The sequence below is a fragment of the Oncorhynchus kisutch genome, unplaced genomic scaffold (assembly GCF_002021735.2).
Source record: "Oncorhynchus kisutch isolate 150728-3 unplaced genomic scaffold, Okis_V2 Okis06b-Okis10b_hom, whole genome shotgun sequence".
NCBI lineage: Eukaryota > Metazoa > Chordata > Actinopteri > Salmoniformes > Salmonidae > Oncorhynchus > Oncorhynchus kisutch.
Genome location: NW_022261983.1, coordinates 6,466,339 through 6,491,692, shown reverse-complemented (window position 1 = coordinate 6,491,692; position 25,354 = coordinate 6,466,339). Strand labels below are relative to the sequence as shown.

Here is a 25,354-nt window from a genome sequence, read left to right as displayed (position 1 = left end):
CCACCCACTGTCCCCCACCCCAACACACACCTACACACTGTCCCCCACCCCCAAACCAACACACCTACACACTGTCCCCCACCCCCAAACCAACACAAACACACAGCCCCTCCCCCCTCACTGCTTACCTGTAGCTGCGGCACAGTTTGTCAGCATGGGGCTCCAGTAGTAAGGACCGTAGCACGTTCTCCACGCAGCCTGACACGTATTTCTCTGGTATCCCCCGGAGCCTAGCATACATGCTCAGCGTTTCTCTTCCTGTCATGTGATCCAGGACAGCGTCGAACTGCGGGCAATAGCCAATCCGCTGCTGTACCTACGACCCACGGGAGAGAGGGTGGTGTCATGCAAGGTGATTTTGTTTCACAGTATATTAGAACTGGTTGGTGTTCAGGAGGCACAAAGCGTAAGAAAACAGTCCCTAATTAAGAAGGTCCTATCTGTACGCATACAATAAGAAATGCTCGTTTTTGTTTTCTGTTGCAAAATGCTTTGCTACGGTGTGCCCTAATGAACTTTTAAGTAAGGGCAGCAGGTAGCTTAGAGGTTTGAGTATACCCGAGCCGACAAGGTGAAAAATCTGCCGATGTGCCCTCAAGCAAGGTAGTTCATCTTAATTTGCTCCAGGGATGCCGTGCTACTATGGATGACCCTGTCAAACAACACATTTCACTGCACCTATTCTGTGTATGTGACACAAAAAAAAGGTTTATTTAAAAAAAAAAAAAAAAAAGTGAAATGTTTTCCTCTCTCTCTCTAACCTTCTTGACATCCCTCAGAATGCTGTAGCCGTCAATGTAGGCATCGCCAGAGGTGACAGTCTCGTCCCCGGTGAGCATCTTGAAGGTGGTGGTCTTCCCTGCTCCATTGAAACCCAGCAGGCCAAAACACTCTCCTTTCCCCACTGCTAGAGAGAGTCTGTCTACCGCCAGTACTGTTTCTCCACTGCTGTATACCTGGAGGGAGAGAGGGAGAGAGATCACTGCTGTAGAACTGGAGGGAGATCACTGCTGTAGAACTGGAGGGAGGGAGGGAGAGAGATCACTGCTGTAGAACTGGAGGGAGATCACTGCTGTAGAACTGGAGGGAGGGAGGGAGATCACTGCTGTAGAACTGGAGGGAGGGAGGGAGGTCACTGCTGTAGAACTGGAGGGAGGGAGGGAGGGAGGTCACTGCTGTAGAACTGGAGGGAGGGAAGGAGGGAAGGAGGGAGATCACTGCTGTAGAACTGGACGGAGGGAAGGGGCGAGATCACTGCTGTAGAACTGGAGGGAGGGAAGGAGGGAGATCACTGCTGTAGAACTGGAAGGAGGGAGGGAGGGAGATCACTGCTGTAGAACTGGGGGGAGGGAGGGAGGGAGATCACTGCTGTAGAACTGGAGGGAGGGAGGGAGATCACTGCTGTAGAACTGGAGGGAGGGAGGGAGATCACTGCTGTAGAACTGGAGGGAGGGAGGGAGATCACTGCTGTAGAACTGGAGGGAAGGAGGGAGATCACTGCTGTAGAACTGGAGGGAGGGAGGGAGATCACTGCTGTAGAACTGGAGGGAGGGAGATCACTGCTGTAGAACTGGAGGGAGGGAGGTAGATCACTGCTGTAGAACTGGAGGGAGGGAGGGAGGGAGATCACTGCTGTAGAACTGGAGGGAGGGAGGGAGGGAGATCACTGCTGTAGAACTGGAGGGAGGGAGGGAGATCACTGCTGTAGAACTGGAGGGAGGGAGGGAGATCACTGCTGTAGAACTAGAGGGAGGGAGGTCACTGCTGTAGAACTGGAGGGAGGGAGGTCACTGCTGTGTGCCTAGAGGGAGGGAGGGAGGTCACTGCTGTAGAACTGGAGGGAGGGAAGGAGGGAGATCACTGCTGTAGAACTGGAGGGAGGGAGGGAGGGAGATCACTGCTGTAGAACTGGGGGGAGGGAGGGAGGGAGATCACTGCTGTAGAACTGGAGGGAGGGAGATCACTGCTGTAGAACTGGAGGGAGGGAGATCACTGCTGTAGAACTGGAGGGAGGGAGATCACTGCTGTAGAACTGGAGGGAGGGAGGGAGATCACTGCTGTAGAACTGGAGGGAGGGAGGGAGATCACTGCTGTAGAACTGGAGGGAGGGAGGGAGATCACTGCTGTAGAACTGGAGGGAGGGAGATCACTGCTGTAGAACTGGAGGGAGGGAGATCACTGCTGTAGAACTGGAGGGAGGGAGATCACTGCTGTAGAACTGGAGGGAGGGAGGTCACTGCTGTAGAACTGGAGGGAGGGAGGTCACTGCTGTAGAACTGGAGGGAGGGAGGTAGATCACTGCTGTAGAACTGGAGGGAGGGAGGGAGATCACTGCTGTAGAACTGGAGGGAGGGAGGGAGATCACTGCTGTAGAACTAGAGGGAGGGAGGTCACTGCTGTAGAACTGGAGGGAGGGAGGTCACTGCTGTGTGCCTAGAGGGAGGGAGGGAGATCACTGCTGTAGAACTGGAGGGAGGGAGATCACTGCTGTGTGCCTAGAGGGAGGGAGGGAGATCACTGCTGTGTGCCTAGAGGGAGGGAGATCACTGCTGTGTGCCTAGAGGGAGGGAGGGAGGGAGGGAGATCACTGCTGTGTGCCTAGAGGGAGGGAGATCACTGCTGTGTGCCTAGAGGGAGGGAGGGAGGGAGATCACTGCTGTGTGCCTAGAGGGAGGGAGATCACTGCTGTGTGCCTAGAGGGAGGAAGGTCACTGCTGTGTGCCTAAAGGGAGGGAGGTCACTGCTGTGTGCCTAAAGGGAGGGAGGTCACTGCTGTGTGCCTAGAGGGAGGGAGGGAGGGAGGGAGAGAGAGAGGGAGATCACTGCTGTGTGCCTAGAGAGAAGGAGGGAGATCACTGCTGTGTGCCTAGAGGGAAGGAGGGAGATCACTGCTGTGTGCCTAGAGGGAGGGAGGGAGACCACTGCTGTGTGCCTAGAGGGAGGGAGGGAGGGAGATCACTGCTGTGTGCCTAGAGGGAGGGAGGGAGGGAGATCACTGCTGTGTGCCTAGAGGGAGGGAGGGAGATCACTGCTGTGTGCCTAGAGGGGGGAGGGAGATCACTGCTGTGTGCCTAGAGGGAGGGAGGGAGATCACTGCTGTGTGCCTAGAGGGAGGGAGGGAGATCACTGCTGTGTGCCTAGAGGGAGGGAGGGAGATCACTGCTGTGTGCCTAGAGGGAGGGAGGGAGGGAGGCAGGCAGGCCCTCACCACTATTGGATGCCTCTGGGAGGGAGACCAGACTAACAGACAGATTGCTGTACCTTGCTGAGGTCCTGCAGAATGAGTGGGCTCCCCACCATAGATTCTACTATGGGCTGACACTCCAGAACCCTCTTCCTCTCCTCCGCTACGTCCCTGTCCTCCGGCAGTAGGGCCGCATCCCCCATCAGAGGCAACTAGGAGACATACTGACTGTCATTATCGATGAGGTCTTTTTATACTATTGGCATAATACAGCTGTAAGAAATTACAGCAGGGCACAGTAATGTTGAATTTTCACATGTACCCAACCACACCAACATTTTACCAGTTTTTCAGAAATCTGAAATTCTTAAAAGAGGAGTATAATTTGCTCTTGACTACAGCCCTATATAAACAAATGGGGCATTAGTTTAATCTCACTCAGAGCATCAGGTGGGCACATTTTCTGAAAACTCCGCTCACCCGGGGCATGAGGCAGCACCCTATAGTCAACTCTCTGGCCCCTCCCCTTCTAACCTGTTTACGTCTGCTGGCGAGGTGGGTGAGGAAGCGGCGGAGGGTTTTGACACACTGCATCTCGATGATGAAGAGGAGGGTGATGAAGACTACACCCTGCAGGGACAGGGCCACCAGGAAACGCCCCACCCCCGGCTCCGACATGGAGAAGTAGTTCTCCTGGTACGTGATGTCTGGAAGAGTGAGGAGCAACAAGACCAGTCAGTGCTACGAAAGGTTAACTAGAAAATAGCATGACAGGCTCTTCATCATCCTCTTTACCATCGTCATAGTCAGAATCATTCTCATCAACATTATTGTGATCACAATATTACTACCATTACATATCATGTAAACACAGTGGTATTGAAACTTTTTCAGCAGAGACCCCTTTATTTTCCCCCAGCATTTCAGGATACCCATTTTATTATTTCTTTATTCTGGCGACCCCACCCTAAATCTAACATCAACCTTAAAAACTGTAAAAAAATATATATCAACAAACAACCTTTTACTCATTATATTTGTATCTCTATCAAAATTAAGAGAACCAACATATATTTATTAACGCAATAACATTTATTTTTCAGATGATCTTTCTCAATAACATTTTCTTTTTCAAATTATCTTTCTCAATAAAATTTATTTTTCAAATTATCTTTCCCAATAACATTTTCTTTTTCAAATTATCTTTCTCAATAACATTTTCTTTTTCAAATTATCTTTCTCAATAACATTTTCTTTTTCAAATTATCTTTCTCAATAACATTAGTATATTGTCCCATAAAATAATCCTCTACATTTTTGGTCCCCCCCCCCCCCAAAGAAGCTACGAATACAATAGGTATTCCTACTGAACTATGGACACTGATACAGCTACGGCTGCTGTCTCCCTGCTGTAGGAGAACACTGTACACTACTCACTGAAGGCACGGCAGAAGGCCGTGGTCACGGGGTTGGGGGTGCAGAAGGTGATGAACTGGTAGTTCTGGTAGAACTGGCTGAAGGACATGCCCAGGCAGTAGTTAGGGAAGAGCAGGAACACCTTGTCCAGGTTACGAGACAGGTCCTGTAGATATAGCTCTGGGAGGGGGAGAGAGGAGGGGAAACAGGAGAAGGAGGGGAGGGAAAGGAGGAGAGGAAATGAGATGAGAGAATCAAGGTAAGGGAAATTCATCAAATGTATTTCCACAGCATATTTTGCCAGCCTAATCCGCAGTTCTGAAGCAAATAAGTGCACCAGTGTGCAGTAGGGGGTCGTTCTTTTTCCTAGCAGAGAAACAGGCTCTAAATCGCCAAATCTTATGATTCCCCATGTAGTTAGAAGTGTAGTCTCTGAGCTGTTCCAGTACACCTAAGGGCTTTTCACACCTCAGAACCAAACTGGGCCAAGCTGTACTGGCTACGCATCCCCACAGTTGCTGGACCATCCTGAAAATATCAGAGTCGGCACAGTTTGGTTCGGGTCGGCACGATGGCGTGAAATGCTAGTATCCTGGCCCTGGCTCTCACCTGGGATGGTCATGATGGTGACGGTGAGGAAGGTGGCGGTGCCGCTGATGATGTTGAAGATGGTGAGGCGGGTGTAGGCGGTGGCAGCGGTGGAGAACAGGAAGCTGAGCAGGTACATGAGGGGGATGACGGCCCAGCCATATAGCAGCAGGAGTAATAACACATCAACCAGGTGGTTGTCTGCTACGAAGGCCTTGACCCCAAACGCCCGGAACACCACCTGTTGGGAGGGAGTGAAACACTGTTTGGATAGCAGCTAGTTTTCAGTTTTACCCTCCCCACTCACACCATTAAAAGACAGTCCTAGCAAAATTCTTGCTTCAGAAATTGCTCTTGCTAAGAAACTTATTTTCTTTCTTTTTGACCATTTTCATTGAAAACAATAACAGTAAGGTACTTAATTGTTACCCGGAAATGATTTGATATTAAAATAAAAAAACAGCTGCATTGGGCCTTTAAGTAAATCCAGATGGTATACTGACCAGCATGAGCATGCAGGGCAGGAAGAAGTTGACCAGGTCCCAGAGCAGTGCAGAGAACCAGAAGTTGGAGAGGTAGACGCCGCTGACCTGCTGTACGTGCTTGGACTTGAGTGAACGCTCTGTGACCAGGAGCAGGGCGAAGGTACTGGACAGGGATGCCATGCCATACATCAGGTTGATGGCGATGGCAAAGCCTGTCTGACCTCTGTGTCGAGGAGGGAAGTAGTGAGAGAGAGGGGGGGGGTACTATTTATTATTTAAACAGTCCCTAAACTTTCCATGCAAAAAAACAATTTTAATTGAATTGAGAGAGAGAGAGACGGAAGAGAGAGAGAGAGAGCGAGACGGAAGAGAGAGCGAGCGAGACGGAATAGAGAGACAGAAGAGAGGAGGGTAAAACATTTTTTAAAGAGTCAGGAGGAAAATAAAGAAGGGCATGGAGCTGGGAGGAGTCATAGAAAAAAAGAAAGAAAAGTAAGGGAGGCAGATTATGTATTGAGTGGTGAGGTCGGCAGGCAGAGGGGAAAAGGAGGGAGAGGAAGAGATGGAGTATTATGAAACAATAAATATCCTGATAGCCAGGAGAACATCTTCACCAGACCTCTATCCTCTCATCCTTCTTTCACTCTATCCTTCCTCCCATCAATATACCTTCCCTGACCGAACCACTCCCTCTCCATCCTCTCACCTCTAAAAAACACCTCCTGATGAATGGTGTTGGTCAATATCTCCCCCTCAGACTCTAACTTGTTATCAGCCTCTGTTGCTTCCCCATCGATCCAGCCAGCTATCCAGCAGGGCCGGGAGGTCATTGACTGGATGTGCATCCATCCCAAATGGCACCCTATTCCCTACATAGTGTACTACTTTTGACCAGAGGCCCTATGGGCCCTGGTAAAGAGTAGTGCACTCTGTAAGGAATAGGTTGCCATTTGGGAAGTACCCTGGTTTAATTGGGGTTTAGTGGCTGTAACAGATGTGTTGACCGCAGGTGTTTAAAGGATAGGCCAGAATAAGGACCCAAAACAAGGTGGTTGATGGAAAAGTCAACTTCTATCTGACAACAATAAGGAAGTTATGAACTGAGTCAGAGTTCAACATTCACTCCTTTTCTCAAATGTGTTCAAGATAACACCTGTTCCTTCCATACCATCTTCTCCTTTCTCTCCTCTTTTATCATCCATTCTCCCTTCCTTTCCTTTCCTATCCTCTCTCCTCTTTTCATAACACCCTCTCCACTTCCATACCACCATCCCTCCCTCCATCCCTCCCTCCTTCCCCTCCATACTCCCCACTCACTCTGTCAGCTGACTCTGGGCGCTCTCGGAGACGTTGCGGGGCATGGGCATGTTTCCAGTCATAATCGATGCGTTGGGCCCGGCCAGCATTTTGAACAGGGTGTTGTCCACCATCATCAGGGCTGTAGCGGCCGTGTGGTAGCCCTGGTTATTGAAGTAGGCCGTGACCTCTGCAAACTTCCCCGTTCCGCCTCTGAATGATGCACCCACCACGCAGCGCTCGTTGAATGCCCCGCCCTCCTCCTCGGTCTTGGTGAGCACGTACTCTGTGAAGTCTGAGGAGAAGAAGCAGAGGATAGGGTGGATCAGTAAAGACAAGCTTTTTCCATGTCTGCATCTCTATGGTCTAAAGCAGCTTCCACCATGCGTGTTTGAGATTCACTACATTGCAGACAACTGCACAGAATCACTGATCTACAAATCACCTTTCATCTCAAATAACTAGTTATTATGTGGTACTGTGATCCTGTGATCTCTTCCAACATGCTGTCACGCTTACCCCTAATATTGACATCCTGGGCTTCCTGGGCGGCCAATTGTGAAGAATACACCTGTGCCAGGGCGATTGCCAGCGGTCCCTTGCCGGGCTCCAGGGCCACGGGCACGGTGGTGGGGCCGTAGCGGCCCAGTGCCAGCCTCAGCTGCGGTGAGTCGTGGCGCCCGGGGAAGGTCTTTGCCACCACCAGGGCCAGCACGGTGAACACCAGGGGCACCAGGAACTGGGCCACAATCACCTTCCAGTTCCTCCAGCTATAGAGCGCCCGCTTCAGGAACATGGCATAGAACTGCTGCATGTACAGTCTGGCCTGGAGAGGAGGGTGGGAAGACAGACAGGAGAGAGAGAAGAGCAAGAGATTATTTCCATATCACCTCTGATTTAATACAGTATGTTCCTATATTTTGTAAGCTCCTAAACCTTCCTACTAATAAACCATATTAATGACAGAAAGAGAAGATGTGTACAGGCAACCTTCTATACTGACATTTAGCTCACTTCCTGTCTGAACCCACACACAAAAACTCTCCTCTCTCACCCCGGTGTTGAGCTTGATGTTGGAGCAGTCCTCGGAGATGAGCGTGCCGCTGTCAGTGAAGTCGGTGACGTCCGTTATGCCGCTGTAGCTGCTGGTGTCGTCCATGGTCCAGTCGTGGGAGCGTCTCTCGTGTTGGTACTGCAGCGGGGGCAGCTGGATGGCCTGGATGTCCAGGCTAGAATCCACCAGCTTCCCCACTCTGGAAATACACAAGAATGTACAGCTTAGTACAGTAGCAGTGTATCTAACCCAAAGTACACTTATCTAGTCTGGCAGTACACAGGGACCAATACAACTTAGTGGACTTCTCTAGTCTGGCAGTACACAGGGACCAATACAACTTAGTGGACTTCTCTAGTCTGACAGTACACAGGGACCAATACAACTTAGTGGACTTCTCTAGTCTGGCAGTACACAGGGACCAATACAACTTAGTGGACTTCTCTAGTCTGACAGTACACAGGGACCAATACAACTTAGTGGACTTCTCTAGTCTGACAGTACACAGGGACCAAAACAACTTAGTGGACTTCTCTAGTCTGACAGTACACAGGGACCAATACAACTTAGTGGACTTCTCTAGTCTGGCAGTACACAGGGACCAATACAACTTAGTGGACTTCTCTAGTCTGGCAGTACACAGGGACCAATACAACTTAGTGGACTTCTCTAGTCTGACAGTAGACAGGGACCAATACAACTTAGTGGACTTCTCTAGTCTGACAGTAGACAGGGACCAATACAACTTAGTGGACTTCTCTAGTCTGACAGTAGACAGGGACCAATACAACTTAGTGGACTTCTCTAGTCTGACAGTACACAGGGACCAATACAACTTAGTGGACTTCTCTAGTCTGACAGTACACAGGGACCAATACAACTTAGTGGACTTCTCTAGTCTGGCAGTACACAGGGACCAAAACAACTTAGTGGACTTCTCTAGTCTGACAGTACACAGGGACCAATACAACTTAGTGGACTTCTCTAGTCTGGCAGTACACAGGGACCAATACAACTTAGTGGACTTCTCTAGTCTGACAGTAGACAGGGACCAATACAACTTAGTGGACTTCTCTAGTCTGACAGTACACAGGGACCAATACAACTTAGTGGACTTCTCTAGTCTGGCAGTACACAGGGACCAATACAACTTAGTGGACTTCTCTAGTCTGACAGTAGACAGGGACCAATACAACTTAGTGGACTTCTCTAGTCTGACAGTACACAGGGACCAATACAACTTAGTGGACTTCTCTAGTCTGACAGTACACAGGGACCAATACAACTTAGTGGACTTCTCTAGTCTGACAGTACACAGGGACCAATACAACTTAGTGGACTTCTCTAGTCTGGCAGTACACAGGGACCAATACAACTTAGTGGACTTCTCTAGTCTGACAGTAGACAGGGACCAATACAACTTAGTGGACTTCTCTAGTCTGACAGTACACAGGGACCAATACAACTTAGTGGACTTCTCTAGTCTGGCAGTACACAGGGACCAATACAACTTAGTGGACTTCTCTAGTCTGACAGTACACAGGGACCAATACATCTTAGTGGACTTCTCTAGTCTGACAGTACACAAGGACCAATACAACTTAGTGGACTTCTCTAGTCTGGCAGTACACAGGGACCAATACAACTTAGTGGACTTCTCTAGTCTGGCAGTAGACAGGGACCAATACAACTTAGTGGACTTCTCTAGTCTGACAGTACACAGGGACCAATACAACTTAGTGGACTTCTCTAGTCTGACAGTACACAGGGACCAATACAACTTAGTGGACTTCTCTAGTCTGGCAGTAGACAGGGATTAATACAACTTAGTGGACTTCTCTAGTCTGGCAGTACACAGGGACCAATACAACTTAGTGGACTTCTCTAGTCTGACAGTAGACAGGGACCAATACAACTTAGTGGACTTCTCTAGTCTGACAGTACACAGGGACCAATACAACTTAGTGGACTTCTCTAGTCTGGCAGTACACAGGGACCAATACAACTTAGTGGACTTCTCTAGTCTGACAGTACACAGGGACCAATACATCTTAGTGGACTTCTCTAGTCTGACAGTACACAAGGACCAATACAACTTAGTGGACTTCTCTAGTCTGGCAGTACACAGGGACCAATACAACTTAGTGGACTTCTCTAGTCTGGCAGTAGACAGGGACCAATACAACTTAGTGGACTTCTCTAGTCTGACAGTACACAGGGACCAATACAACTTAGTGGACTTCTCTAGTCTGACAGTACACAGGGACCAATACAACTTAGTGGACTTCTCTAGTCTGGCAGTAGACAGGGATTAATACAACTTAGTGGACTTCTCTAGTCTGGCAGTACACAGGGACCAATACAATTTAGTGGACTTCTCTAGTCTGGCAGTACACAGGGACCAATACAACTTAGTGGACTTCTCTAGTCTGGCAGTAGACAGGGACCAATACAACTTAGTGGACTTCTCTAGTCTGACAGTACACAGGGACCAATACAACTTAGTGGACTTCTCTAGTCTGACAGTACACAGGGACCAATACAACTTAGTGGACTTCTCTAGTCTGGCAGTAGACAGGGATTAATACAACTTAGTGGACTTCTCTAGTCTGGCAGTACACAGGGACCAATACAATTTAGTGGACTTCTCTAGTCTGGCAGTACACAGGGACCAATACAACTTAGTGGACTTCTCTACTCTGGCAGTACACAGGGTCCAATACAACTTAGTGGACTTCTCTAGTCTGACAGTATACAGGGACCAATACAACTTAGTGGACTTCTCTAGTCTGACAGTACACAGGGACCAATACAACTTAGTGGACTTCTCTAGTCTGACAGTACACAGGGACCAATACAACTTAGTGGACTTCTCTAGTCTGGCAGTACACAGGGACCAATACAACTTAGTGGACTTCTCTAGTCTGGCAGTAGACAGGGACCAATACAACTTAGTGGACTTCTCTAGTCTGGCAGTACACAGGGTCCAATACAACTTAGTGGACTTCTCTAGTCTGACAGTAGACAGGGACCAATACAACTTAGTGGACTTCTCTAGTCTGACAGTACACAGGGACCAATACAACTTAGTGGACTTCTCTAGTCTGACAGTACACAGGGACCAATACAACTTAGTGGACTTCTCTAGTCTGGCAGTACACAGGGACCAATACAACTTAGTGGACTTCTCTAGTCTGGCAGTAGACAGGGACCAATACAACTTAGTGGACTTCTCTAGTCTGGCAGTACACAGGGACCAATACAACTTAGTGGACTTCTCTAGTCTGACAGTACACAGGGACCAATACAACTTAGTGGACTTCTCTAGTCTGACAGTAGACAGGGACCAATACAACTTAGTGGACTTCTCTAGTCTGACAGTACATAGGGACCAATACAACTTAGTGGACTTCTCTAGTCTGACAGTACACAGGGACCAATACAACTTAGTGGACTTCTCTAGTCTGACAGTAGACAGGGATGAACTTACTTGAGCTTCCCTACTGAACAGAGTTTTATCAGGACAACATAAAGGAAATATACCATTTACAGTAGTTAGATACCTAGTATTAGATTATGACAATACAATTCATCTGTAAATTCAATTAACTATGCTGAGTTTTTCCAGACCATGTGTCCTGACCAGGAAACTTTAGTTTGAGATCCATTGATCCTAATCATGTCAGGTGGTCCGGAGGAACGTAGGAACCTTTCTTTGTACTGTGTGACATCTTGACCGTTTTAGACTGTACAAATGTATTTATAGACATGAAACATATTCATTTATAATTGGATGAATCTTTGTGTTCCGGAAGTGGCTTATGGAGAGAGTACTCTGTGTGAATCAGACGGATGTTGATGCTGAAATCTCTTCACAGAACTCAGGAACACACCCCGGGGTCTATTGTACACCAAAGAAAGGAGCTCATCGGAGAGTACTTAATAAGTGGGAGTGTGTTTGTGTTACTGGTGATGGTGACGGTGAGCATTTTATGTCATTCCAGCCCTGCTAACTCTCTCGTCTTCTCACTCTGAGGGGATGGACAGGAGCTTGGACAACCACAATAGCCAGAATGCCATTTCTGTCCGTTACAAATGAATGATCATTTCAGCCAGCCAATCTCCACTCCCACAACGCCTGACACAGACAGCACTCCCCTCAAAGAGCTTCATCTAACAGTTCTATAAGTGATCAACGAGACCCCTATCCAGGGTGTGAAAATTGACTCGGGCCTCTGCTGTAGCTGTATGAAATTGATAATGACAGAGAGACTGCATAGGTAGTAAGATGAAAAGAAGCAGAAATGACTTGGCCAAGGTAGGAACAGTCTGAACTGGTGTGATATTAGGTGGCTTTCAGTATATTTGAACTGAAACTGAAATGACAGGACTAATGTAGATGGTCCACCCCTTCAGAGAGCTGGGTGGGAATAAAGCTGAATGAAATTGGTAATGGAAAGAGGCTGTATGTAATAGCCAGGGTATGTACAGACTGAACGCGTGTTAAGATGGCGGCTTTTAGTGGAGTTGAAAATGAACCCTAATGATAAGACTAATGTAGATGGTGTTACACCTTTAGATACAGTATGTATCACTGTGTATAGACTGAACGCGTGTTAAGATGGCGGCTTTTAGTGGAGTTAAAAATGAAGGACTAATGAGGCTTTTGTATCTGGGGAATGATGGAGACACTCACTGACAGACCCACATTGTGATGTAAAAATAATGACGCCTGAAATGAGATATTTTGGAGGTAATTGCTATATCCTGTTTAGAGCCTTCACAGCTGTGTTCTACTGAAAAAACACGTGCCCACAAGAACACGTGCAAGCAAACAAACTATCCTACCAGACAGTAACACAAAGACATGCATGTATGCTCACCCCCCCCCCCCAAAAACACACACTCACACATTAAAATATGCTTAAAAAACACACACACACACACACACACACAAAGAGGCTTTAAACACAGGCAGAAATAATTGCTCAGATGTAAGCTGAAAGCAGCTGGCTGGTTGGTGATGCAGAGTAATTGAGCGGAAGATGAGAACTGGAATAAGTGTGTGTGACAGTGGAGGCTCTTCAGAGGAGGAAGGGGAGGACCATCCTCCTCAGAAAAATAGAAATGTATAAAAAGTTATCTTTTTTAGATAAAACTATACAAAATATATTCACGTCACCAAATCATTGATTAAAACACACTTTTTTGCAGTGAAGGTCTACAATAGCCTCAACAACACTCTGTAGGGTAGCACCATGGCATAGCCGGAGGACAGCTAGCTTCCGTCCTCCTCTGGGTACATTGACTTCAATATAAATCCTAGGAGGCTCATGGTTCTCACCCCCTTCCATAGACTTACATAGTAATTATGACAACTTCCAGGGGACGTCCTCCAATCTATCAGAGCTCTGGCAGCAAGAACTGACATGTTGTCCACAAAATCAAAGGAACAGAGAATTAATTTAGTACTGAAAGCATAAGCTACAGCTAGCTAGCACTGCAGTGCACCAAATGTGGTGAGTAGTTGACTCAAAGATAAAGACAATAGGTGAACAGTTAAATTAATTTCTTCCAAAATGAAAGAAGCAAGAGAAAGATTGTCTTTTTTTTAACTTTCAGTTTCACTTACTTAGCTAGCTAGTTTAGCCTACTCAAACCCCCTGCTCAAACAGAGGGATGCCATGTTAGCTAGCTAGCTATGACTATCCAACACAACACTGGAACGCTTCCAAGTCAAGGTAAGCTTTTGATTTTACTAATGTATTGCCACCGGGGCCTGCCGGTGTAACTGCTAAACTGTTTACTGACTGCACACTAACGTTACTGCATGATTGTATCGGGTTTAGTAACCTGTTATTTCTATTAGCCATGTTGACTAGGATGTTACTTTAGCTAATATGGTGACAACAATGTAGGCTTTAGTGGTTATGATATGGTTTGGCTTGGAAAGGTTTCTTCGCCTGGTCACATAGATCTAATGTGTTTTTAAGAAGTCCCCAAGCGAAGGGAAAAAGGTGAGAGGAGGAGAGAGCATAGATGTGAGAAGGAATAGAACATGGCTGCTATGAAACAAATGTTCATGAGTGATCAGGGGTGAATTCATTCCACGGATTCTGTTGAAAAATATTTCTTAAAACGGAAGCACACGGAACGAAACAGGGATAAACATTCCTGAATTTGTCCAATAGAAACTCTCATTTGCCACTGTTAGACTAATGATTACACCCTAGATCAGCTAGACGCAGGCAAAACTGTGCAAGGCGGTATTGCATGTGTCACTGTCTGTCACTTCAAATGTTTCTCTTGACCTGTGTGCACCGACGTTGTAAACTTTCATTCACAGGCTAGGTTGTAGCAACCTCATGATGGGTATAGGGAACATGTGAGTATCATGTAGTAGCCTAAGCCTATCGATGTTACACTGAGCTGGTTGAATGGAATATGAAAGACAGTTATCCAATATGCTGTAATAGAATTAAAGCCATGCGCATGACACAAATCATCCTCCATCTTAAACAGCATCGACCGCCACAGGTGTGTGTTTGTGTGTGTGTGTGTATATATATTTGTGTGCGTACACTTAAAAGCCTGCAGGTACATACATACTCATGACAAGTGTTAATATTTATTACAACTGCAGGCTTGAAGGTACTCTCCCTGGGTGCTGTGGTGAAAGGTCCAGACCTAGCTGGTACTCTCCCTGGGAACTGTGGTGAAAGGTCCAGACCTAGCTGGTACTCTCCCTGGGAGCTGTGGTGAAAGGTCCAGACCTAGCTGGGACTCTCCCTGGGAGCTGTGGAGAAAGGTCCAGACCTAGCTGGGACTCTCCCTGGGAGCTGTGGTGAGAGGTCCAGACCTAGCTGGTACTCTCCCTGGGAGCTGTGGTGAGTGTGTGATACCATACCTGAGGAAGACCTCCTCCATGGTGGTGACAGAGGCTCCATAGCTGGCGATGCCCAGCTCCTCTCTGTTCATCTCCAGCTCTGCAAACAGCAGCTCAAACCTGGAGAGGGAAGAATGTTGATCCATCAGAGATCAGTCAGACCCGGGTCTAAAACAGTCTTCTGTCATGGGGATCTACGGTGACATCACAGGCCGTTAAACAACCTCAGTCAGTCAATACTCCCTCCAGATAAAACCAACAACTATAGCAGGGACCAAAATACCACCCTATTCCCATTTTACTGCACTACTTTTCACCAGGTCAAAAGTGGTCAAAAGTAGTGCACTAAATAGGGAATAGGGTGCCATATGGGACATAAGCTATATATCTACTTGAAACATAACCCTTACCTCTAGAAGTAGAGGTGTCTGTAATCATACTGTAGCAAGCAGCAACACCCTCAGATTGGACCCAACTTGGGCTCATCAAAATAGACTGACAAAAATAGTATGTGTGTGTCACACTAAACACTGAGCTGTGGCCATCGGCACTGATGGCCTGTGTGAGATTGGGTATTGATTTTGTCTTACCGGTTGGTGCTCTCTTTGGGCAGAATGTATGAGAGCTCAGCCCCAGCACTGCTCTCCAGCGTGGCATTGGGAACGTACATGTGGACCAGCCGTGTGATCTCAGACACGTTGCACAGCGCATCCTTCACGATCACCATGTGGTAGCCAGCACCTGAGACGCAGGAGAAGGAAGGTAAAGTTACATCTCTGAATCCCTCTCCTATCACCTCATGACATTCTACAACTACTAGTTATTCACACTATGTTCTGTCTTGCATTCTTCACTCCCACTTCACCCCTTCTATCCAACCCTTTTCATTTCACCACTACATTCCACCTCTTCTCTGTTTCCACAACCTCTCCATCACACCTGTTCATTTTATCATCCCTCCTCTCTTCCCTCTCCCACACACTTTACCCTCTCTACCCATTCTTCTTTATCATCCCTCCTCTCTTCCCTCTCCCACACCCTTTACCCTCTCTACCCATTCTTCTCTTTCTCCCTCCCTCTACCCTCCCACACCCTTTACCCTCTCTACCCATTCTTCTCTTTCTCCCTCCCTCCTCTCTCTCACACCCTTTACCCTCTCTACCCATTCTTCTTTATCTCCCTCCCTCCTCTCTTCCCTCTCCCACACCCTTTACCCTCTCTACCTATTCTTCTCTTTCTCCCTCCCTCCTCTCCCACACCCTTTACCCTCTCTACCCATTCTTCTTTATCATCCCTCCTCTCTTCCCTCTCCCACACCCTTTACCCTCTCTACCCATTCTTCTCTTTCTCCCTCCCTCTACCCTCCCACACCCTTTACCCTCTCTACCCATTCTTCTCTTTCTCCCTCCCTCTACCCTCCCACACCCTTTACCCTCTCTACCCATTCTTCTTTATCTCCCTCCCTCCTCTCTTCCCTCTCCCACACCCTTTACCCTCTCTACCCATTCTTCTCTTTCTCCCTCCCTCCTCTCCCACACCCTTTACCCTCTCTACCCATTCTTCTTTATCTCCCTCCCTCCTCCCTCCCATACCCTTTACCGTCTCTACCCATTCTTCTTTATCTCCCTCCCTCCTCTCTCCCCTCTCCCACACCCTTTACCCTCTCTACCCATTCTTCTTTATCTCCCTCCCTCCTCTCACCGTATTTGTTCTTGAGAAACAGCGGAGAGCCGCAGCACTGCAGCTCTCCCCCAGCCATGATGACTATACGGTCCCCCAGCAGGTCGGCCTCGTCCATGAAGTGCGTAGTCAGCAGGATGGTGCGCCCGCGCTTCTCGCCCTGGAGCAGGTCCCAGGTGGCCCGCCTCGCCGACGGGTCCATGCCCGACGTGGGCTCATCCAACATCACCACCTGGAGGGGAGGAGTGGTGAGATGGAGGGATGGAAGGACAAAGATAGAGACAGGGAGGGGGGTGGAGGAAAGGGAAGATTGAGGGATGGAAGTAAAGGGACAGAGAAAGAGCCAGAGGGGTAAGATGTGTTGAAATAGCCTTGTGTGTTGCACACCTTTATTTAACCAGGCAGGCTAGTTGAGAACACCTTTATTTAACCAGGTAGGCTAGTTGAGAACACCTTTATTTAACCAGGTAGGCTAGTTGAGAACACCTTTATTTAACCAGGTAGGCTAGTTGAGAACACCTTTATTTAACCAGGTAGGCTAGTTGAGAACAAGTTCTCATTTACAACTGCGACCTGGCCAAGATAAAGCATAGCAGTGTGAACAGATAACAACACAGAGTTACACATGGAGTAAACAATTAACATGTCAATAACACAAGTCAATAACAAGTATTCATACCACATTGTTGTGTTACAGCCCAAATTCAAAATGGATTTCATAGATTGTTTTTCTCACCCATCTACACACAAAATGACAAAGTGAAAACATGTTTTTAGGAATTTTTGAAAATGAAATAAATAAAAGTCTAATTTACCAAAGTATTCACACCCTCGAGTCAATACTTTGTAGAAGCACTTTTGGCATTGATTACAGCTGTGAATAGGCTGGGTCAGTCTATGGATTGTGCAATATTTGCCCATTTATTATTTTCTAAACTCTTCAAGGGCTGTCAAATTGGTTGTTAATCATTGCTAGAAACCCATGTTCAGGTCTTGCCATAGATTTTCAAGTAGATTTAAGTCAAAACTGTAACTCAGTAACATTTACTGACTTCTTGGTAAGCAACTCCAGTGTATATTTGGCCTTGTGTTTTAGGTTATTGTCCTGCTGAAAGGTGAACTCATCTCCCAGTGTCTGGTGGAAAGCAGACAGATCTAGGTTTTACTCTAGGATTTAGCCTGTGCTTAGCTCCATTCTGTTTCTTTTTTATCCTGAAAAACTCCTCAGTCCATAACAATTCCAAGCACACCCATAACACAATGCAGCCACTCCGATGTTTGAAAATATGAAGAGTGGTAATCAGTAATATGTTGCACTGGATTTGCCCCAAGTGAATTTCTTTGCAATTTTTTCTTCAGTATTAGTTTAGTGCCTTGTTGCAAACATGATGCACGTTTTGCAATATTTGTATTCTGTACAGGTTTCCTTCTTTTCACTCTGTCAATTAGGTTAGTATTGTGGACTAACTACATTATTGTTGAACCAGCCTCAGTTCTCTCATAGTAATTCCACTCTGTAACTGTTTTAAAGTCACCATTGGCCTCATGGTGAAACCCCTAAACGATTTCCTTCCTCTCCCGCAACTGAGTTAGGAAGGACGCCTGTATCTTTGCAGTGACTGGGTGTATTGATACACCATCAAAAGTGTAATTAATAACTTCACCATGCTCAAAGGGATATTCAATGTCTAATTAATTTTTTATCTACCAATAGGTACCCTTCTTTGCGAGACATTGGAAAACCTCCCTGGTCTTTGTGGTTGAATCTGTGTTTGAATCTGTGTTTGAAATTCACTTCTAGACTGAGGGGCCTTACATATTGTATGTGTGGGGTACAGAGATGAGGTAGTCATTCAAAAATAATGTTAAACACTATTATTGCACACAGAGTGAGTCCATGCAACTTATTATGTGACATGTTAAGCAAATGTTTACTCCTAAACTTATTTAGGCTTGTCATAACAAACGGGTTGAATACTTATGGACTCAAGACATTTCAGCGTTATATTTTTCGTACATAAAAAAACAGCATAATTCCACTTTGACATTATGAGGTATTGAGTTCAGGCCAGTGACAACAATCTCAACGTAATCCATTTTAAATGCAGGCTGTAACACAACAACATGTGGAAAAGGAATATGTACTTATTCATGCAATTATGTTATGCCTGTACTTTGACAATGCCACGCTAACTAACCCTCTGGGGTCAATAAAGTCATTTTGAATTGAGTGACAAGACAATACCTTCAGGTCAAAAGCAGTGCACTGAATAGGGAAATGGGTGGCATTTGGGACACAATCCAAAACTGACCTTGGAGTCTCCGATGAGGCCGATGCCAATGGACAGTTTCCTCTTCATCCCACCTGACAGGGTCTTGGAGTGGGAATGTCGCTTGTCCTCCAGGTTCAGAATCCTGATGATCCGGTCCACCTCAGCTGGAATCTTCTCCTGGGAATACCCCTTCAGCTGGAGACGAGAGAGAGAGAGAGAGAGAGAGAGAGAGAGAGAGAGAGAGAGAGATAAGGAATAACCCTTCAGCTGGAGACAAGACAGAGACATAAGGAATAACCCTTCAGCTGGAGACAAGACAGAGACATAAGGAATTACCCTTCAGCTGGAGACAAGACAGAGACATAAGGAATAACCCTTCAGCTGGAGATGAGACACAGAGATAGAGAGGGAGAGAGAGAGACATAAGGAATACCCCTTCAGCTGGAGACGAGAGAGAGAGAGACATAAGGAATAACCCTTCAACCGGAGACAAGACAGAGACATAAGGAATAACCCTTCAGCTGCAGACAAGACAGAGACATAAGGAATAACCCTTCAGCTGGAGATGAGACACAGAGAGAGAGAGGGAGAGAGAGAGACATAAGGAATACCCCTTCAGCTGGAGACGAGAGAGAGAGAGACATAAGGAATAACCCTTCAACCGGAGACAAGAAAGAGACATAAGGAATAACCCTTCAACTGGAGACAAGACAGAGACATAAGGAATAACCCTTCAACTGGAGACAAGACAGAGACATAAGGAATAACCCTTCAGCTGCAGACAAGACAGAGACATAAGGAATAACCCTTCAGCTGGAGACAAGACAGAGACCTAAGGGATAACCCTTCAGCTGGAGATGAGGCATAAGGAATACATACCACAGCTGGAGAGCGCAATAGAGAGCGAGAGCATGAGAAAACGCAAGGGAGTGCGAGAGACATAAGTGGGAAGAAGGGAAGTATGGAATATGAGGAAAAGTTAGAGTGAAATTGAGAAAGTAACCTTAAAAGGAACGATAAGAGGACAGAAGGTAAGGAAAGTAGAGGGGAATGGTGCCGAGTGCCTGCCTGCCTGTCTCTGTGCCTGCATGCCTGACTGCCTGTCTGGCTCTGTGCCTGTCTGCGTGTTTGCATGTCTTACCTGTGTGTAGAATAGCAGGTGCTCCTGGACAGTGAGGTTGTCAAAGAGCACGTCGTGCTGCGGACACAGGCCCAGGCTGTGGCGAATCAGAGCCATGTCCTGACAGATGTCATAGCCGTTAATGTAGGCCCTGCCACTGCTGGGAGGAAACAGACCTGAAGGATACACAGAGAAACATAGCTGTTAATGTAGGCCCTGCTACTGAAACAGACCTGGAGGATACACAGAGAAACATAGCTGTTAATGTAGGCACTGCTACTGAAACAGACCTGGAGGATACACAGAGAAACATAGCTGTTAATGTAGGCCCTGCTACTGAAACAGACCTAGAGGATACACAGAGAAACATAGCTGTTAATGTAGGCCCTGCTACTGAAACAGACCTGGAGGATACACAGAGAAACATAGCTGTTAATGTCAGCCCTGCTACTGAAACAGACCTGGAGGATACACAGAGAAACATAAGGAGTGATTTTTACAATACAAAGCCTATTGTGAGTTTGGTTTTAGAGTGGAGGCACACTAGCCTGTCTATGCTTGCGGTTTTGTTAGGGTCATCACTGTTTTCAATTTGGTCTGTAGATTGTACAAGGGAAAAGTAGCAATGTGTATGGCTCTGTGTGTGTGTGTGTCCCACCTGTCAGCATGGACAGTGTGGTGGTCTTCCCGGCTCCGTTGTGCCCCAGCAGAACTGTGATCTGGCCCTCGAACATGTTCACTGTCAGATCCTTGACAGCCTGCCGCGTCTTGTTACCCACTTTGAACTCCTGGCAGGATGAAAATCATTACATCTAAATGATTACAATGGCCAACCTATCCCTGGATTAAAATCATTACAACGGCCAACCTATCCCTGGATTAAAATCATTACAACGGCCAACCTATCCCTGGATTAAAATCATTACAACGGCCAACCTATCCCTGGATTAAAATCATTACAACGGCCTACCTATCCCTGGATTAAAATCATTACAACGGCCTACCTATCCCTGGATTAAAATCATTACAACGGCCAACCTATCCCTGGATTAAAATCATTACAACGGCCTACCTATCCCTGGATTAAAATCATTACAACGGCCAACCTATCCCTGGATTAACATCATTACAACGGCCAACCTATCCCTGGATTAAAATCATTACAACAGCCAACCTATCCCTGGATTAAAATCATTCCAACGGCATCCCTATCCCTAGATTAAAATCATTCCAACGGCATCCCTATCCCTAGATTAAAATCATTCCAACGGCATCCCTATCCCTAGATTAAAATCATTCCAACGGCATCCCTATCCCTGGATTAAAATCATTACAACGGCATCCCTATCCCTGGATTAAAATCATTACAATGGCCTACCTATCCCTAGATTAAAATCATTCCAATGGCCTACCTACCCGTAGATTAAAATCATTCCATCTGAGTGACTACAACTGCTTATTTATCCATGGAGAAAATCATTAAGGACCGCAGCCACCCGAGCCACGGCCTGTTCTCCCCATTTCCATCACTCAGACGTGGGCAATATAGGAGCATCATGACAAAAACTTCCTGCACTGTTTGGAGCCTAACAATTTCACTGTACCCTGCAATTACATCTGCAACCCTGTGCATGTGACTAATAAACTAATTTAATGATTACAATGGCCTATCTATCCCTGAGGGAAGTCATTATTTTGCTCTTTATTATCCCTCTCCAGCCCTGGGTCTAATCACCTCATCTCCAGCCCGGGGTCTAATCACCTCATCTCCAGCCCGGGGTCTAATCACCTCATCTCCAGCCCGGGGTCTAATCACCTCATCTCCAGCCCGGGGTCTAATCACCTCATCTCCAGCCCGGGGTCTAATCACCTCATCTCCAGCCCGGGGTCTAATCACCTCATCTCCAGCCCGGGGTCTAATCACCTCATCTCCAGCCCGGGGTCTAATCACCTCATCTCCAGCCCGGGGTCTAATCACCTCATCTCCAGCCCGGGGTCTAATCACCTCATCTCCAGCCCGGGGTCTAATCACCTCATCTCCAGCCCGGGGTCTAATCACCTCATCTCCAGCCCTGGGTCTAATCACCTCATCTCCAGCCCGGGGTCTAATCACCTCATCTCTAGCCCTGGGTCTAAGGGCCTAGTGTCATAATCGCCTTCTCCATTATCTTTCTCCTCATCTCCTTCTCCCAAACTTAGCAAAGTGTATTATCTACCCAGCCTTGGGTTGTGTTGACTAATCTTCAAACTTCAGAAAACACACAAAAAATGTACCAGAAATCTCCTCCTGCCCAGTTCCAGTTCAAAAACATCATTACATAACAATATGAAATGAGATGCTCTTTTACATGTTGAGGACCACACTGAAATAAAGGCCCACTCCCATAATGGGATTTCTTTCTTTTTTTGGAAAAACATGTTCAACCACTTGATGTCTCAGTCTCAATTCGCTCCCAACTCCTTGGCCCAAGCCTTCTATGTATAGGGAACTGAAGAGTCTGGACAGTACAAGCAGTGTAGTGGAGGAGCTTTCACTGTGTTGCTTCCACTCTACAGATCTGCAGACATCATAGGGTTACAGCCAAGGGGAGGGGTAGGGATCAAATTGGGACTGGGTGGACAGGTTGCATATAAGACCTTGCCTTGTTCAGGTGTTTGATCTTGACTCCTGAGACCAGTCCGGCTGGCTCCTCCTCGATAAACTCTCCCTTCAGAGCCTTCTCCACGTCTTCCTCTTCCTTCACCATGGCCATGCGGGGGCTGCTGCACCAGTAGGACGGCTGGAGAGAAAGGGAATGGGAGAAAGAAAATAAGTGGAATGCTTCTGTTTCCTCAGCTCGTACCCTTATGGTGAGTATCAGAAAGATACCTCTATCATAGGTCTTGTCTATGGAGTAAACATTAACCTAGTCAGGGATGGGCAACTCCAGTCCTCGGGGCCGGAGAAGTCACACTTTCCCCCCCATCCCTAGTCAACACAACTGATGAAACTAAAAGCATTCTAAACTGAAGACCATGATTAGTTGATTATTGGAGTCAGATGTATTAGCAGGGGCTTTGGAAAACATTCAAATGAGACCCAAACTAAGGTCAATGACAAAGCATCCAAAACAAAACCACCCGATACGGCTGCTAATGGGGAAGTCATTGAGTTGTTACATAACCTGTCTGCCTCTCTGCTCCTTATCAAGACACTACACCAGCGTTTCCCACACTCGATCCTCGGGACCCCAAGGGCTCCACGTTTTGGTTTTTGCCCTTACACTACACAGCTGATTCAAATGATCAAAGCTAGATGATTAGTTGACTATTTGAATCCGCTGTGTATTGTTAGGGCAAAAACCAAAACGTCCACCCCTTAGGGTCCTGAGGACCGAGTTTGGGAAACCATGCATCAAACACACACACCAAAATAAATCAACAAAACGGCCCTCTTGAAGGAGAACAACAGCTATGACTGTGAATTAAGGTCGGGATGAGGAAGTGGGTGTGCTGTATTATGCTTAATTAATTAGCTATCCATCCCATGCTCGTTAATCAGTAAGGATATAAATGACAATAATGTAAACGACTATGGAATGGTTAACTGAGTAGGGAGGGAGTTAAGCACTACTGCAGTACTGCTGAACTCACAAAATGAATTTCCATGGAAATGGACAATACAAGCATTGTATTGTTGTCGAGAGTTTTCATAACAATCAGAAATCGGTAATTTTGGACACGGATTTTGCAGAATCTTTTTTTTTACACCTTTATTGAATCTTTATTTAACTAGGCAAGTCAGTTAAGAACGCATTCTTATTTTCAATTATAGCCTAGGAACGGTGGGTTAACTGCCTTGTTCAGGGGCAGAACGACAGATTTTGACCTTGTCAGCTCAGGGATTCAATCTTGCAACCTTAGTTAACTAGTCCAACGCACTAACCACCTGCCTCACGAGGAGCCCGCCTGTTACGCGAATGCAGTAAGAAGCCAAGGTAAGTTGCTAGCTAGCATTAAACTTAAATCAGTCATAATCACTAGTTATAACTACACATGGTTGATGATATTACTAGTTTATCTAGCGTGTCCTGCGTTGCATATAATCGATGCAGTGCGCATTCGCGAAAAAGGACTGGCGTTGCTCCAACGTGTACCTAACCATAAACACCAATGCCTTTCTTAAAATCAATATACAGAAGTATATATTTTTAAACCTGCATATTTAGCTAAAAGAAATCCAGGTTAGCAGGCAATATTAACCAGGTGAAATTGTGTCACTTCTCTTGCGTTCATTGCACGCAGAGTCAGGGTATATGCAACAGTTTGGGCCGCCTGGCTCATTGCGAACTAATTTGCCAGAATTTTACGTAATTATGACATAACATTGAAGGTTGTGCAATGTAACAGGAATATTTAGACTGATGGATGACACCCGTTGGATGAAATACGGAACGGTTCCGTATTTCACTGAAATAATAAACGTCTTGTTTTCGAGATGATAGTTTCCGGATTCGACCATATTAATTGACCCGCATTTCTGCGTGTTATTATGTTATAATTAAGTCTATGATTTGATAGAGCAGTCTGACTGAGCGATGGTAGGCACCAGCAGGCTCATAAGCATTCATTCAAACAGTGCTTTTGTGCGTTTTGCCAGCAGCTCTGCTGTTTATGACTTCAAGCCTATCAACTCCCAAGATTAGGCTGGTGTAATGATGTGAAATGGCTAGCTAGTTAGCGGGGTGTGCGCTAATAGCGTTTCAAACGTCACTCGCTCTGAGACTTGGAGTATACGGAAGCTATACTGTTACACTGGCAATACTAATGTGCCTTTTAGAACATTTAATAGTCCAAAGGTATATGAAATCCAAATGGTATAGAGAGAAATAGTCCAATAATTCCAATATTAACTACAACCTAAAACTTCTTACCTGGGAATATTGAAGACTCGTGTTAAAAGGAACCACCAGCTTTCGTATGTTCTCATGTTCTGAGCAAGGAACTGAAATGTTAGCTTTCTTACATGGCACATAATGCACTTTTACTTTCTTCTCCAACACTTTGTTTTTTCAGGATTTAAACCAAATTGAACATGTTTCATTATTTATTTGAGGCTAAATTGATTTTATTGATGTATTATATTAAGTTAAAATAAGTGTTCATTCAGTATTGTTGTAATTGTCATTATTACAAATATATATAACAAAAATCATCCGATTAAATCGGTATCGGCTTTTTTTTTGGTGGTTCTCCAATAAATCGGTATCGTTATCTGCGGTGAGAAAAATCATAATCGGTCGACCTCTACTGGATACCACGTCAGCAAATTAAATACATGTTTCCATTCCAGATTCAATGAAAATGTGATCATCTTAGTCTCTCACTGGGAG

At 46.2% G+C, this 25,354-nt stretch overlaps 1 protein-coding gene across 3 annotated transcripts in view; it reads right to left on the bottom strand.

The window, feature by feature from the left end:
- abca3b (ATP-binding cassette, sub-family A (ABC1), member 3b) overlaps positions 1–25,354 on the bottom strand; it is an 80,539-nt gene that overhangs the window by 13,440 nt on the left and 41,745 nt on the right. For all 3 annotated transcript variants that reach the window (XM_031813865.1, XM_031813864.1, XM_031813866.1), the window contains 17 exons: positions 22,625–22,762; positions 20,641–20,770; positions 20,004–20,158; positions 18,902–19,057; positions 16,611–16,821; positions 15,500–15,650; positions 14,931–15,029; positions 8,024–8,222; positions 7,489–7,795; positions 6,991–7,264; positions 5,692–5,896; positions 5,210–5,429; positions 4,622–4,780; positions 3,719–3,891; positions 3,262–3,396; positions 762–956; positions 129–316 (listed from right to left, as the gene is read on the bottom strand). In XM_031813865.1, coding sequence (XP_031669725.1) covers positions 129–316; positions 762–956; positions 3,262–3,396; positions 3,719–3,891; positions 4,622–4,780; positions 5,210–5,429; positions 5,692–5,896; positions 6,991–7,264; positions 7,489–7,795; positions 8,024–8,222; positions 14,931–15,029; positions 15,500–15,650; positions 16,611–16,821; positions 18,902–19,057; positions 20,004–20,158; positions 20,641–20,770; positions 22,625–22,762 — 3,095 coding nt within the window. The remainder of the gene's footprint in view (positions 1–128; positions 317–761; positions 957–3,261; positions 3,397–3,718; positions 3,892–4,621; positions 4,781–5,209; positions 5,430–5,691; positions 5,897–6,990; positions 7,265–7,488; positions 7,796–8,023; positions 8,223–14,930; positions 15,030–15,499; positions 15,651–16,610; positions 16,822–18,901; positions 19,058–20,003; positions 20,159–20,640; positions 20,771–22,624; positions 22,763–25,354) is intronic.